Source organism: Asterias amurensis, chromosome 8, assembly GCF_032118995.1.
Source record: "Asterias amurensis chromosome 8, ASM3211899v1".
NCBI classification, from domain to species: domain Eukaryota; kingdom Metazoa; phylum Echinodermata; class Asteroidea; order Forcipulatida; family Asteriidae; genus Asterias; species Asterias amurensis.
This window is the reverse complement of record NC_092655.1, coordinates 7,695,719-7,710,959: the sequence shown is the minus strand read 5'-3', so window position 1 is coordinate 7,710,959 and position 15,241 is coordinate 7,695,719. Positions and strand designations below refer to the sequence as shown.

Below are 15,241 nucleotides of genomic sequence, written 5' to 3'. Positions count from 1 at the left end.
AAATGTGTGTGTACTTGCCAGGTAGAGTTTGTTCTTTAGAGAACGAAATCTATCTGGTCATTACTCCTCTTTTTAGAGAACAAAATCTATCTGGCAAGTAGACACACAAATTGGTGACTGTAAAACAAACATAACTATGATTTCATTCTTACCTGGTGTGCAAGACAAAGCACAGCTGGTGAATCCTTTGCTTGAAGAAGCTGGCCAACAACCTGAAGCACCTCATCAATGTGTAGCGTCATGTGACCCTTCATCCCAAGTGTTTTGACAACATCGGAGTTGCTCTCCAGGTATCCGGCACCCCGAACTGGTCCCAGTTGAAGACTCGTTGCAGGCAGACCCTTAGCCTTCCGCTCTTCGGCCAATTCGTCCAAGTAAACATTAGCAGCTGTGTAGCAGGGTTGAGAAGGATGTCCCCATACAGCGATTACAGATGATGTCATGAGGAAGAAATCCAGTGGCAGATGGTCAGTTAAGTTGTGAAGGTGTCGGGCACTGGCCGCCTTAGCATCAAGGATGTTGTCCATCAGCTCAGGTGTAAGGTCAGATAAAGATTCTTCAGCGATGAAACCAGCAAGGTGGAAGATGCCCCTGACAACTGGAGCGTTGTGGACTTCATTGAGTTGCCGAAGGATGGTTTGAACACTACTAGCATCGGCCAAGTTCACGGCGAAATCATACACCTTAACCCCTCTTCTCTTCAGGAATGTGACGGTGCGTCGAGCAGACGCATTATGACAACCACGACGTGATACCAGCGCCACATGACGAGCCCCTTTCTTACAAAGCCAACGGGCGAATGCCTGGCCAAGTCCTCCATAACCACCAGTGACAATATATGTAGCATTTACCTTGAACAGTGTGCATGTTGGGACAACTTGGAGGGGCTTGTAGTCTTTTGGAATATCAAAAACCACCTTGCCAATATGACTTGATTTGGCCATGATGCGGAGAGTGTCAGCGAAGTCTGTAATTGAAGTAGTCTCAGTGTGGATTGGTTTGATAGCCCCCTTATCAAATAGACTCGCCACCTGTCGCATCAGCCTCTGAGCCTTGTTCTTCTGAAGCATTACTATTCGGTCTATTTGGCATGACAACACAGACTTGTTTTCTAGGAGCAGGGGCATCAGAAGAAGGTTCGTCTTCTGTAGGATATCTCTCTTTCCGATTTCGCAAAACCTTCCACCAAATGAGAGGCACTCTATTCCCTTGAGAAGTAGTCTTCCGCTCAATGAATTAAGAACCACGTCAACTCCGTTACCCTCTGTCCAGCTCATCACATCATCATAGAACCTTTCAGAACGAGAGTCTGTCACCATCTCGATGCCAAGTTCCTCTCGAAGGTAAGATCTCTTCTTCTCACTTCCAGCAGAGCAGATGATCTTTGCTCCAATCATTCGAGCCACTTGAATTGCTGCCAAACCAACCCCGCCACATGCAGAATGAATAAGAACCGTTTCATCCTTCTGAAGATTTGCTCTCTCGACCAGACTGTAATAAGCAGTTGAGAAAATCACACTTATGCCTGCACTTTCAACCCAGTTGAGGTTTGACGGCTTAGGGACCAGTAACTTTTCATCACTGATGGTGTGTGAGGCGAAACAGTGCTTACCAAAGCCAACCACTTCATCTCCAATGTGCAGTGAGGTTACCCCAGCGCCTAGTTTCACGACCACGCCACTACATTCCAGACCAAAGTGGGCCCTCTCGTCTTCTTCATCTAACCCTGACAGGAGTCCAAGAGCCATCATTACGTCTTTGAAGTTGAGAGCAGCAGCATTGACTTTAACTATGACTTTACCGGGAGGTGGTTCCATTTCACTCAGATAACTGAAGCCCATATCATCTATTGAAGCGTTCTTACTTGACATGTCAGCGTTTTGTATGAGTTGCCAGTACGTGTCATTATTAGTGTCATGGGCAGGAATTTCAGCTTTAACCAATCTCGGCAAGAGGACTTCTCCATGTCTGATGCTTATTTCCCGATCATTAACGTCACATCTTACAATCATCTTGACTAAGATGCTTAGGCTTTCTTTTGACTCGTCATCTAGATGAAAAGAAAACATGGGCACCTGGCTCTGGTTTGTGGCTGCCCTAATAAGTCCAACAGCAACTGCAGTTGACGTCTTGGTCCCGGTCGTAACAACGGAAACCTGGGAAAACCGACTTGAGTCTTCATTGACTTCTTGTAAGACGCGGGTGAGTTGTTTAGCTTTCCAGTCAGCCTGACCGAGAATGTAGACGAGGTGAGCACACTCTTTCTTGCCTTCGAGAGCATCATCAAGCTTTCTGTCAGAAGATGCGAAGGTGGTGTTTTGAGGCAGGGAGTCTTTAAGTGCCCTCAAGACATTTCCTTTACCTGGGAGTGTGGAGTCGGAGAGAACTAGCCAGTCAGACTCTGGTTCTTCTGGGCAACACTCTTCAATTGACTTCTTGCCGATCATGATGCTATGGAAAAACTCGTTTGGAGAGGATACAGCAAAAACGTCTGTAAAACCACCATTCTTCATCAGGTCAACCCAACCTTGTTGATCCAACCAGCAAACATCGGTGCGGAAATCTTGGAAAGCCCAGCACAGCTCCAGTGCTCCAAAAAGGAGCTCAGATATATACTTGGTGTTCGTTGCTTCATACATAACCAACCAACCCTCAGGACAAAGAAGGTTCCTCATATGGTGGAGTCCGTTGTTCAAGTCAACAGCAGAATGAAGGGTGTCCATGCAGACCACAATATCAACGGAGCCTGGAACGAACCCCTGTGGTTCAACGTCAGTCTCAATGTCAAGCTGCTGATATTTTACGAATGGGTACTCCTGAAGTCTCCCTTGTGCGTGAGCAAAGAAGGAGGCACTCAGGTCGGTGAAGATGTACTCCAATTTGTTTTCCATTCCTAGTTGTTTTAGGGGCTCTAGAATGTAGCTGGCTAGGCCACCCATTCGTCCTCCAATCTCCACTACTCTCACAACTCCTTTGCTCTTTGCAGCTTCTTTAACTGCATTCTCGATCATCTTGGCTCCTGCTTTGTAGTACAGTCTGGTTGTCAGGGAGTCTATGAAGTAGTGCGCGATGTTCTCAGCGGCAAAAAGAATTGAGACTGCAGTTGATGGATCACGGAGGGTGGTCGGGAGATTGTCACCTAGACTTGTCATCATGGTCAACTCTTGTTTGAGCTCTGGGATGCGCTGCATGATGTCTTTGATGACAATGGGGATCTGTTCAAACGGTATGTCATCTACTGTATCGTCTGCTGCAATTTCCTCAAGTCTCTTAATGTATCGTGGGTTACACTTGCCACGTTCCTCTGCGGGAACCTCGCCGAAAGCGTGCCGAATGTATGAGACGCAGATTGCCTGCAGCACATGAACTACATCAACAGCTTTTGAAATTGGATCTATCTCTTCCGGGTAGTTCTCCTGAAGACAGTACGGCTCGAAGACATCATAAGCAGCGGATGTTGGTGGAAGAGCAGCCTTTTGGGGCTGTAACTTGGTGAGGTAGAGGCAAGATGACAAGGGTACATCCGAGGTAGTACCAACCACGTTCTGGCATTTGCAGCCAACCACCTCCATCAGAACCTTCCCGTTGTTTGTGGCCAATGTGATGTCTCCTGTGAGTGACAATGAATCACACTCAGTGACTTTCACATGAGCAACAAACGACTCCGATGCTGGCAGTGACGGAACGTGCATCTTCAGGGATTTGATGGCTACGGGAAGATAAAGTGTGGACGTGTCTCCAATGGCAGAGATGAGCAGCTGAAAACATCCATCAAGGTGGGTGATCTGAAGACGCAGTTTGTTAACTGGAGCTGGGTAAAGGTACCCAAGCGCTTCACCGTCCCCAAGAGCTATTTTCTCGATAACCTGGAACGCTGGACCATACTGCAGGCCAAGAGCAGCAAGCTTGCTGTAGAACACATCCCCAGGTGCGTTACTAGTGCATCGTGAAAGGATGCTTTTCATTGGGATGTGGTCGTTTAGGATCGTAGCTTTCGCTGAGATATCGGCCTCGCTGTACATTGTGCCATCTGCTACAATCTGGACCTTTGAACCTTCCATGTTACAACCAAGCTGAAGACTGCCAAATTTACTACCACCAGTAGCCGTTTTCTCAGGCCACATCAGTAGTTTGCAAAACGACACATTTGACAAGCACGGCAACTCATTCTCTGGGAAGGAAGCCTCGATGGCGTATTCTACATAGCCCGCTCCAGGAAACACTAGTCGGTCTTGCACAATATGATCGGCCAGGAAGGGGAATACCAACAGTGACATGTTTCCATTTTGCCCTTTAAAGGTACGATCGTCAAGTCCAAGACGTTTCATGCGCATTGGCTCCGACTCAACCCAAAATGACTGATGCTGCCATGGGTAGGTGGGAATCGATACCCATTCTGCGCAGTCTCCAGTAACATTCTTCCAGTTAACATCGAGGCCAGCAATGTAAAGCTCACCCAAAGCCTTGAGGACCATGTAGCGATCATCTTGTCGACGCTGACCCGAAGAGATAGAGGTGATGTTGGATTTGATGTTGCCTTGCTTTGCTATCTGATTGACAGATGAGATGAGTGTTGCTGAGGAACCACATTCCAGAAAAAGGTCTGCATCGGTATCTTCCAAAATAGCCTCAACTGCTGGCTGGAACTGCACCGTGTTTCTGATGTTGTCCCACCAGTAATCTGTACCAAAATCTCCTTTATACAGCTCCCCTGTTACGGTGGAATACATGGGTAGGGTACGGCATCCTGCCTCCGTCTCCACAGCTCCTTTCATGGCAGCTCGGAAAGACTTCTCCATGGGGTCCATTTCTGGTGTGTGGAAAGCACACTGGACCCGCAACTGCTTGGCCACTGTAGGGTTGTTTTTGGCAAACTCTGTGATAAGCTCAGTGTCTCCTGCGATGGTGATACCAGATGGAGCATTTAGTGCTGCTATGTAAAGCTTGTCAGATTTAGAGCAGATCTCTTGTGCGTCTTTCAGAGACAGACGCAGAGCTGCCATGCTTCCAGCCCCCTTGACTTTAGCCTGTTGTGTACTTCGATGGTAGATCACTCTAACTGCTTCGTCAATTGTCAAACCACCACATGCGTATGCAGCGGCAACTTCACCCAGGCTGTGACCAACCACCACATATGGAATGATCCCCCAAAACTGCCAAAGATGGAACAAACCAATCTGGAAGAAGAGGATAGCTGGCTGTGATATCTCCATATCGTCGATAAGCTGATCTGCGTCTATCTTTTCACCTGTTTTAGTCATGTCATTGAGTCCATTGAAGAACAGCTTGTCATGAAGCAGGGACCAACCGCTCAGCTTTTGGAAGATCTCATCACATTTTTGTACAATTTCACGGAACACTTTCTCTGTTCTATAAAGCTGCCGTCCCATGTTGCCCCATTGTTGTCCTTGACCAGGAAAAATCATGCAGATCTGTCTCTTCTTGCCGTAGGCACTTCCAGATGACATACCTTCTCCACTACCGGTTTGCACGAAGCTGGCGAGTTGTTTCTGAAACTGTTCTCCGGATTTAGTGATGACTGCTAGGCGGCATTCATGATGCTTTCGTCGAGTTGAGAGCCATGAGACAACTTTGAGTGCGTCTTTATCATCAATGAAATTCTTCCATTGTTCTGCAACACCATTTAGAGCATCTGTTGACTTGGCCGATAAAGGAATCAAGATGCTGTTGCCTTGATCATTGCCGCCAAACTGCCACTGAGCACGGAAGGATTTTAAGTCACTTTCTGGATCTGGGGAATCTCGAGCCGGGGGCTCTTGGAAGATCATGTGAGCAACAGCACCAGCAAAACCGAAGCTGTTAAGACCGATGATTGTTTGCTGACCATCAGGTAGAGGCTCGAGCTTGGTCTGGACCTGCAGCTTCCATTCTTCCGTGTCTATATGCGGGTTGACGTCAGTATAGTTGATAGTTGGACAAAGCATCTTTTTCTCCAACATCAAAGCTACTTTGATGGCTGCCGTTACTCCAGCAGCACACTCGTTGTGGCCAAAGTTGCTCTTGACGGAGCCTATCCTAAGAGGTGTTTCACGGTGCGGAGCGAAGGTCTTGCCGATAGCTTCAGCCTCAATCGGGTCCCCAACCGGTGTTCCAGTCCCGTGGGCCTCGATGCAGTGTACACTTGAGAGAGGGACATCAAAGCGCTCGTACGCTTGCTTCATGACCGTCATCTGAGCTGGCATGGATGGCATGGTGAGGCTGTTCGAGAGTCCATTGGCAGCAATAGCACTACCTCGAATCGATGCGTAGATGTGATCACCGTCATCTATTGCTTGTTGAAGAGGCTTCAGGATCAGAGCCCCAAAACCTTCACTGCGTACGTAGCCTTTCGCTGAGCTGGAGAAGGGACAGCATTGCCCTTCGGGGGAGAGGACTCCAAGAGCGCTGAAGCCAACCGTAACATCAGGCATGAGGAGATTGTTACAGCCACCCAGAACTGCAACGTTACATTCGTTGTTCCAGATGCCGGTACAAGCGAAATGCATTGCTGTCATAGAAGAGGCACATGCCGTATCTACGGCAATACTTGGACCTTTCAAATCAAAGGCATAGGACACTCTGTTTGCTGCCACGCTATGTGCAGAACCTGTCACGGTGTAAGCATCAATAAGAGAAGTCTCTCCAAGCGACTGGATCGGGTAGTCCATCATACCTATCCCAAGGTAAACCCCCGCGGACTCACTGACTGTGTCTGGTACGATGCCAGCATCCTCAAAGGCTTCATTGACTACTTCCAGTATATGACGTTGCTGTGGGTCCATGGACATCGCTTCTCTTGGAGAGATTTTGAAGAAGGTGTTGTCGAACTTGTCTATGCCATCAATGAACCCACAACGCCTGGTGACCATCTTGCCTTGCTTGGTTTGGTCTGGGTGGTAGAAATTGTCGAGTGACCATCGGTCTGGTGGGACCTCAGTAATGGTGTTCCTACCATCATGGATGACCTTCCAGAACTCATCCGGACTTTTGACACCACCCGGCATGCGACATCCTGTTAAACAAATAAAAAACATGGAGTTTTAAGAATGTTTGCCTTTACAAAAACTTTCAATAATCGCATTTTTTCGATTGATCTTCTCAGCATCTTGCTCGTCCCCTAAGGGCACAAACTATTCCCAATTGTTCATGCTAGTTGTGGGTGTACCCCACTACTAGGAGAAAACAGAGTGTCTGCCTTATTAATATTGTGTAGGGCATCAAACGTTGTACCCAGTTGTAACCTGGGGGTTGTTTACTTCCAACTTGAGGTATCTTTATGACATTGGCTCTGACACAAATGGTCCTCTTTGCCAAAAAGTGTACAGGGAGATTATTTGTTAAAGATGGATGCTTGGGTTGGACGTTTGGAAAATTACACCGGTGTAGGGAGAAACTGGACGGGCCTTGGGAATCCCCATATCAACTTGAACAGAGGATACAAGTACAAAAGAGTCAATGAATAATTTCCCCTTCACTACAAAACAAAAACTGTTAGACTTCAAAGTATGTTTCGTGTATTATTGAATTTCTGGCATTGAGCCCTCTATGCCGGGAATGTATTGGTACACCCATTGGTGAAACTACCACAGCGCCCTCTAACGTTGTCAATCACCATTTATCGAATTGTAAGGGTTTTTCTTTCAAGTAATCCACGAAGGACACTAGCACTTACCTATTCCAACAATTGCGATTGGGCGGTACTTGTTCTCCATGTTTGCTCTTATAAAGTGGATGTGAATCTGGAACCTCTGTCACACAGCAAGAAAATTTGAAAGGGGTTCCAATTTATCCTGAATTGGGGAGAGAAAGAAAACAACAAATTGTTGGTTAAAAGCATGCTTTTCTAAATTTATTGAAAACTAGAGCGAGTTGTCCACATTGAGCGAGTTGTATCGTACCAGTCTTCCCGCAAGTTTATTTTTGATCAGGTAAGAACATACAAATGTTAAAACTCCTTTTGTTCCCGTTCACGATGAAATCAAAGGGTTCGCATCCTACTTCACATTTTAGTAGACACAGATAGCATTTGGCACTGACACATGCCGACGTCAATATTCATTACAAATTACAGGACTAGTGACCCAAATCGTGATTAGCATCAATATTTTCGTCATAATGTATAACTTTGTATCTCAATTCGTCAATATTGACGTAAACCCAACGAGGCAAGAAATTTGTGTTTCTCAGCAACTTGGTCAACAACAAAATTAAGAAAATGCTAAATATTCACAAACAATTGAAGTATCTGCTTTTGACATTAAACCAATTTGTGGAGTTGTTTACAGTTAGTTTTCTTGTTTTCCTTTTCAAACTTTGATAGGTTAGAAAATTATGTTTTGAGCTATGCCCATCTAAAACCCATGCCCATCTAATGATTAACCTGGCTTGGCTCTATCTTGCAAAAAGTACACGCTTCTGAGCAAAATAAGGCAATTTGTCGAGGCTTGTAGGGTAGGCTTACCCAAAGTCCCCTAGGCATAAACAAAACAATGGATTTATGTCTACAATCACTCAAAGCAACGACCTTCAAATCTTTGATACAGAAAACAGCACCATCCTGTTAATTTGTAAGAAAATGGTTTAATTCAAAGATCTCCGTTTTTTTGTAGGTAGGCCAACTTAAAAAACACATTCGTTTATGTGTTGGGGTTGAGGTGGAGGGGGAAGTACTAGGTATACAGTGCTTAATAAACATTGGTGTGGGGGATAAAAAGCAAGTCCCTTTCTTAAATTACTATCTATTAAATCGTTGCAGTTCCCGTAGCTAAGGATTCGAACTTCTTGAGTGGGTTCGAATCCAACCCGAGTAATTTTCCTATTAATTAGTTCACAGAGCTCGGAAAGTACTGAGCACAGTGCATAATATACACATCGGTTTAAAGAATAAAACCAAATACGTATTTTTTATCCCATCCGAATAATTTGCTTGTGATTTTGTTTACCGAACTATAAGGAAAGTACTGAGTATAGTGCTAAAATACACATAATTATGTGTAGAAGTAAAAACAAAATTATGTTATTACATTTTCTTTTCTTTTGATCCCCGATCCAAAACTTCAAATCTGTTCAAAGAGTCTTTCCAAACTAAGTTGAAAGAATGTTCGTATGTCAGAGTAGAGCAGCAACTTGGGTCGTATGAATAAAAAGTTATAAATACTGACAAGTTCTATAGCAACAAGTAAAAGCATCAATTTCAAAGTAGAAGCGTTCAGTAAAAGCATTCTGTACGAAGAAATTTATTCTTTTACTGCAAAGTATTCACTTAATGCTTTAGAGTATACTTTTTGATATCAAGCTGTCTGTTATGGCTGAATGGCTCTTCACAAAAGGTTCCCTTTGTATACAACCCCTATTCACGTCTACGCACGCACACACACAACCCAAGCAACAATTTTTAATTAACAGAAACAAAGTCAGCCATGAGATTTTGATTCTGACAACAGTTTGATGAAAGTGACTCATCTGGACCCCCCCCCCCCCCCGAATCAAAGCGAAACGTTTTTGTTAAACTGCTGAAACGTCATACGGACGTGTAAGAACGAGTCACTACTCTTTTATTCCCATTCATAAATGTCATTTTGTTAAGAAACGTAAAATAAATACAATTACAGACACTTTGACAGTTAGTCGGGGAGCTTATGACCAAAAAATAAGTCCCGTAGAAAATAAATGATTAGAACATGCCACCTAGCTAGATACCTAAATAAGACTCCTAGGAACAAGAAAAACCATGTTGGCAACCTGTCAGGTGGGGCAGAGGGCGGCCATCTTGGATTTCAAAATGGACGCCATTTAAGTTATAATTTTCTTTAAAGTCACCTGGAAGTGGTATTTTTTCAAAATAAAGCTTTTGTCACTAATATATGTGTTTTGATGAGTGGAATGTGAATAAACAGTTAACTAAGGTTTTAAAAAATTAGTTCTTATGTTATTTACAAAGTTAAGATTAGACCCCGACCCGAGAGGGCGCTGTTCGTGACGTCAATCGAGGCAGACTTTGCCTGCAATGCGTAGAGTTAACACACTTGCAAAGTACATGTGCGGACTAAAGTCGTGAGTTTGTACATTCCAAAAAAAGATTTTTTTTTGTTTTTTCCGGCAATGCCGACCCGGTGTATTGCTGCTGAATGCAGAAAAAAACTTTTTGAAATGTACCAACTCACGAATTGGACGTACATGTACTTTGCACGTGTGTTTACTTAACCGATGCAGGCAAAGTCTGCCTCTATTGACGTCACAAAAGGGGTAGGCGGAGTCAGCCCCCCAAACAACTTTATATATTTTTTAAACATATAAATCGTGACAAACACTTACTAAAAAAATTGTTTTATTGTTCGTAAGCAATATACGCTTATGTTTGAAAGAAAAAATAATCTATTTCCAGGTGCCTTTAACTTTTGCTGTGAAGGTCGTAAAATCCTGATTTTTGTGGCTAAAATTACATTAGCCATAAAACTAAAGCAATAAAGGGTACCACTGAAGTGTTTCAGATTGTGACCATCTTGGAACTCAAAATGGCCGCATCTTTATTTATGCTTTTCTATAAATTTGATATTGAAGTAACAGTCGCAATGACTATCAAGCTATACAAGCTAGCATGAATATAATTAGTATATATATAAGACCAAATATTGAATCATTTAGTTAAGGCCGCCACTTTGAATTTCAAAATTGCCGCCGGCATTTTTGCCTGTATCACGGTCTATGAGCCTCACAGAAACTTTGTGTTGGTTCTATACAAATGTTTGCAGGTTTAATGAACCCAATATGAACAATATATTTGATCATTTGGTTTAAGGAGCCATCTTGAATTTAAAAATGGCTTCCAATTAAATGTGCTTGTTTGACATATATCTTGGTCTTTGGAGACTCATACATGCGGGCAAGTTTTACGGGTCAACAAATCCAATAAAAACATATCCATCCCAGCTAACTCTGACAAACTGGCCAAGATCTGGCCCAGAAATGACAGGTCCTGGCTTGGTCTGGGCCAGTTGATGATATCTTGGCCTGACCTGACCGCACCGGTTCAGTTGCTGTCAGATCTGGGCCATGTTTGGCCAGACCAGCTCAGATCCAGATCAGAATGCCAAAGAATGGCAGATCTGTGTCAGGTCATGCCACACACGTTTGGATGGCGTAAGACCTGAGCCAGCTGTGGCCAGGCCCGTAATGTTGATATTAGATCTGTGCCAGGTCTGACAACACCTGATCTGATGTCAGATCTGGGTCAGGTTTGGCCAGAACAGGATGTCAGATGATCAGTTTTTGGCCTGGTCTGGCCAAACCAGGTAATCCAACTGTTAGATCTGTGTCAGATCTGGCCACACCTGGTCAGATTTTTAAATTAGGGCCAGGTTTGACCGGGCAGAGGAATCTTGAGGTTAGATCTGTGCCAGGGCTGGCAACACAATCTGAGAGAATAACATATCTGGGCCAGCTATCTGACACATTGTGGCCAAACCTGGCACAGGTCTGATATCAAGATTTACTGGACTGGCCTACCTCGGCCCAGATGTGATATCATCTGACCCGGTGTGGCCAGACCTGGCACAGATCTAACAAGATCTGACCTGGCTTGGCTTAACCAGACCCAGATCTAATTCTGAACCGGTGTAGTCTGGTCAGGCCCGAATATCTCATTAACTGGTCCAGACCAAGCCAGGGCCTGTCACTTCTGGGCAAGATCTGGAGCCAGTTTGTCATAGTAAGCTGTGATGGATATGTTTTTATTTAACTTGCCCGTACACCTATACATGTACATGTATGCGTCTCCACAGACCAAGATTGGATCTGGAAATTCAAGATGGCTCTTTAAACCAAACGATCCATCTAATTGGGTTCATTAACCCTGGAAACATGGGTATAGACACCAACACCAAGTTTCTGTGAGGATCATAGACCGTGATACAGGCAAAAATGCATTTGATAGGCGGCAATTTTGAAATTCAAAATGGCGGCCTTAACTAAATGATTCAATATTTGTTTAATTTGATCTTATATATATATTTATTATATTAATGCTAGCTTGTATAGCTTGATAGTCATTGCGAATGTTACTTTACTCACCCCAAAACAGGATTTTACAACAACATTGACAAAGTTATTGAAACAAATATATACAAAGGCGGCCATTTTGAATTCCAAGATGGCCGTCATCTGAAACAATTCAGTTGTTCCTTTTATTGCTTTATATGTAATTCTAGCCACAAAAATCACGACTTTATGACATTCACAGCCAAAGTTGAAGGAAAAATAGAACTTAAATGGTTGTCATTTTGAAATCCAAGATGGCCGCCATCTGCCAGATTTTCAATTTTGCCAACATGTATTTTCTTGTTTTTTCAGGACCTAAAGAAGGTATCTAGCTAGGTGGCATCTTCTAATCATTTATTTCTACGGATCACCATAAGCTCCTGGACTAAGTTGAAAATTCTAAGGTTTGAATTTTTTTCTCCAAAACTTTGCGAAGAGTCTGCCGGCGTGGGTTGTGTGTACGCGCGCGCGCTTAAATATAGAAGTAGATTACGCGCTGTTACTTATAGCTATGAATTGCGTTCCACGTGATAATCTTGCGCGCTTTACACGCGGAAGCCAGCCGGTTATAAACACTGGTCATTATCAACCGTTTAAAAACCCCACGTGACGCGCTCTCCACCAATAGGAGTAGAGAAACTGTCTGGGTATTCATGAATAATAATTATGCTCAACATTCTATTGAAATGCATTTACTTGTTTTCTGAGAAAGAAAAAAATGCTTTATTATTTCTACAATAGCTTCCTTTTTTGACAAACCTATAAAACGTTTTTTTTATCATCTTGCATTTTGTAGTATTTACTCCGTTTTATTAATATGAAAGTAAGTAAGTGTTAACAAGAAAATAATTTTACTTTTCATGTAAAAGTAGATGCTTTTAGGCTGCATTCAAATAAATAATTTCCGGAAAAGTATGTTACTTACTTTATTCAAACGGATGGAAGTAACCACTTATAAAGGTACAAGTAAAAGAACAAAAGCAAGCCACGGTTTAATGTGGTTGATTTTATACTGATTGCCCAAGAGTTAAGAAACACATAATGTTTAACCTTCAGATCAGGAAAAGCAATGTAGCTTTCTAGGCAAAACCACTAATTGTTGCATTATTCGCTCAAATACAAAGTGGATTTTCAAAATCCTTTCAGATGTTTAAACCAAACGTGTAAACTGACTACCCATGACGTCATTTGTGTTTGTGTTAATTATTGTGTGAGGCCTTAGCTTGTGTGAAATTTCAAAGGATATTGGACTTCACGTGCCGGAGACTAAAAGTGCCGTCTCAAAAAAAAGTAACGTACAACAAGATCGTTGGAATATAGGATACACGAACTTGAAGACAAGTCAGAAAAAGGGACGATGAACAAGAAAAAAGAAATCAACACAAAGCGAATACTTTTTGAAAAGCCCAATATAGGCCCAATAAGTGTATTGTATTGTATTATAATATATAATACAATATAATAACAATAAGAAGAAGAAGAAGAAAAAAAAGAAGAAAAAAAATACATATAGGGAAGTGATTAGATCTAATATAGGCAAATTTCAGCATCGGCAAAAGCACCTGGTCGATTTCATTACCATAGAAACAGCTGCATGGAAAATATAGATAGCTGCACTGAATAAATGCATGCACTCGCCCAAACAAATAAATGCAAACGCGAAATTGTTACAAAAAATAGTATGGGCCTCCTCCTGCGGCCTGTATGAAACGGGGCCTGTCGTTTCGTAATGTTCATTAAAACAAAAATAACTGCTCTTGAAAATATATTTAGTTGCAATGAAAATATAAATATTTGTTTACATTTGATGAAATTGAGCGGTTGGCCAGCTGTTGCTGCCGACTTCCACGAAAAGTAATAAATCAAGCGGTCTTATGAAATGTTCTTATTACGACTGCCAAACTACAGACATTTACGTTGACTGTAAACTGCTGATTCAACATAGCATAACTTGTCAATTAAATTAAATGAGTCGGTTGTTAAAATGAATGGATTTATGTTGACATTCATTGAGACAAACCTATGTTAAAGCAGTATAGCAATCTCATCTATGTTTTACCGGAGGCCTGTTTCTCGTTTCCGTTTAGGATGCATTTTGTTTTTATCATTTTATTACAAACGCGTTGATATTTTTTCGAGACAATTTGAGTAACAATCCATTCAATTTCATTAACACGCATTCATATTTCCCCTTATCCAGTCGAATTATGTTGGGTTTACTTTTTTGTTTAAGCTTTGAATGCATTCATTTTCGTGCACACACAATTCCGTTGTTCTCATTAGATTCGTTTTATTTATTCTATTTTCGGCATTCAAGACTATACATTTTGACCATTCTAAAGTTGAGTTTGTATTAACACTTAAGACTGGGTTGCTCTAAAAATCAAAGAAGTGGTGGCAGACTTTCAACAATGGATTTCGTTTAAACTTTGCACAAGTGAAGGCCATCAACCAAAATGTAAAAATAAAGCATAAGTTTTGCATTTACACCTTCGTTGCCATGGCAACGGTCAAAAGTAGAAAATTACCATATTTCACATAATTTAGCTCTTTTCATGAGTAAAAATTACCCAAAGTTGAGGGCTCCACTGTGTAAAAACCAAATAGTAGACCTACCTCTCAGCTGGATATGATTAATATGCATCCTTAATCTTTCCAAAAATGCGTTTGACAAAAGTACAGTTAATTGTGAATGGAAGATTCCATTATTTCAAAAAGGGGTGTTTTGAGGAAAAGTCAATTTGGGATTTACAGGGGGGTTGCTTAAATTGTCAGAAGTCCCAAAGTGGCATATTTAGGAAAGTTTTGCTTCCAGACATGAAAGATAAGATACTGGTCTGTAGAAATTTCAAAAAAAAAAGTTTTGGTACTTGTTGTGGTGGGGAGCAGTGCTGTAATAAACTTCGTCCTTTTTTTGAAAAAAATGTGTTTATTTTCAAAAACAAAAAAATATGAATTTTTGTTTTAATGGATTTTGTTTACTCTTTGCACATGTTAATTCCTTCAACCAAAGTGTAAAAAGAAAGCATGGTTTTTGCATTGCACTTTGGTTGCCATGACAACGGTTAAAAATAAGAAATTTGTAATATTTCACCTAATTTAGCTCTTTTCTGAAAATTACCCAAAGTTGAAGGCTTCACTGTTAAAGACCAAATATATTACCTGCCTTTCAACTGAATATGGTAAACATACACCCTTGGTCTTT

At 42.1% G+C, this 15,241-nt stretch overlaps 1 protein-coding gene across 1 annotated transcript in view; it reads right to left on the bottom strand.

The window, feature by feature from the left end:
- The window catches only part of LOC139940811 (probable polyketide synthase 1), an 88,207-nt gene that overhangs the window by 4,866 nt on the left and 68,100 nt on the right, over nt 1–15,241 (bottom strand). The window contains exons 4-5 of the mRNA XM_071937196.1: nt 7,673–7,790; nt 153–7,012 (exon numbers count right to left, since the gene is read on the bottom strand). Coding sequence (XP_071793297.1) covers nt 153–7,012; nt 7,673–7,712 — 6,900 coding nt within the window. The 5' untranslated portion in view covers nt 7,713–7,790. The remainder of the gene's footprint in view (nt 1–152; nt 7,013–7,672; nt 7,791–15,241) is intronic.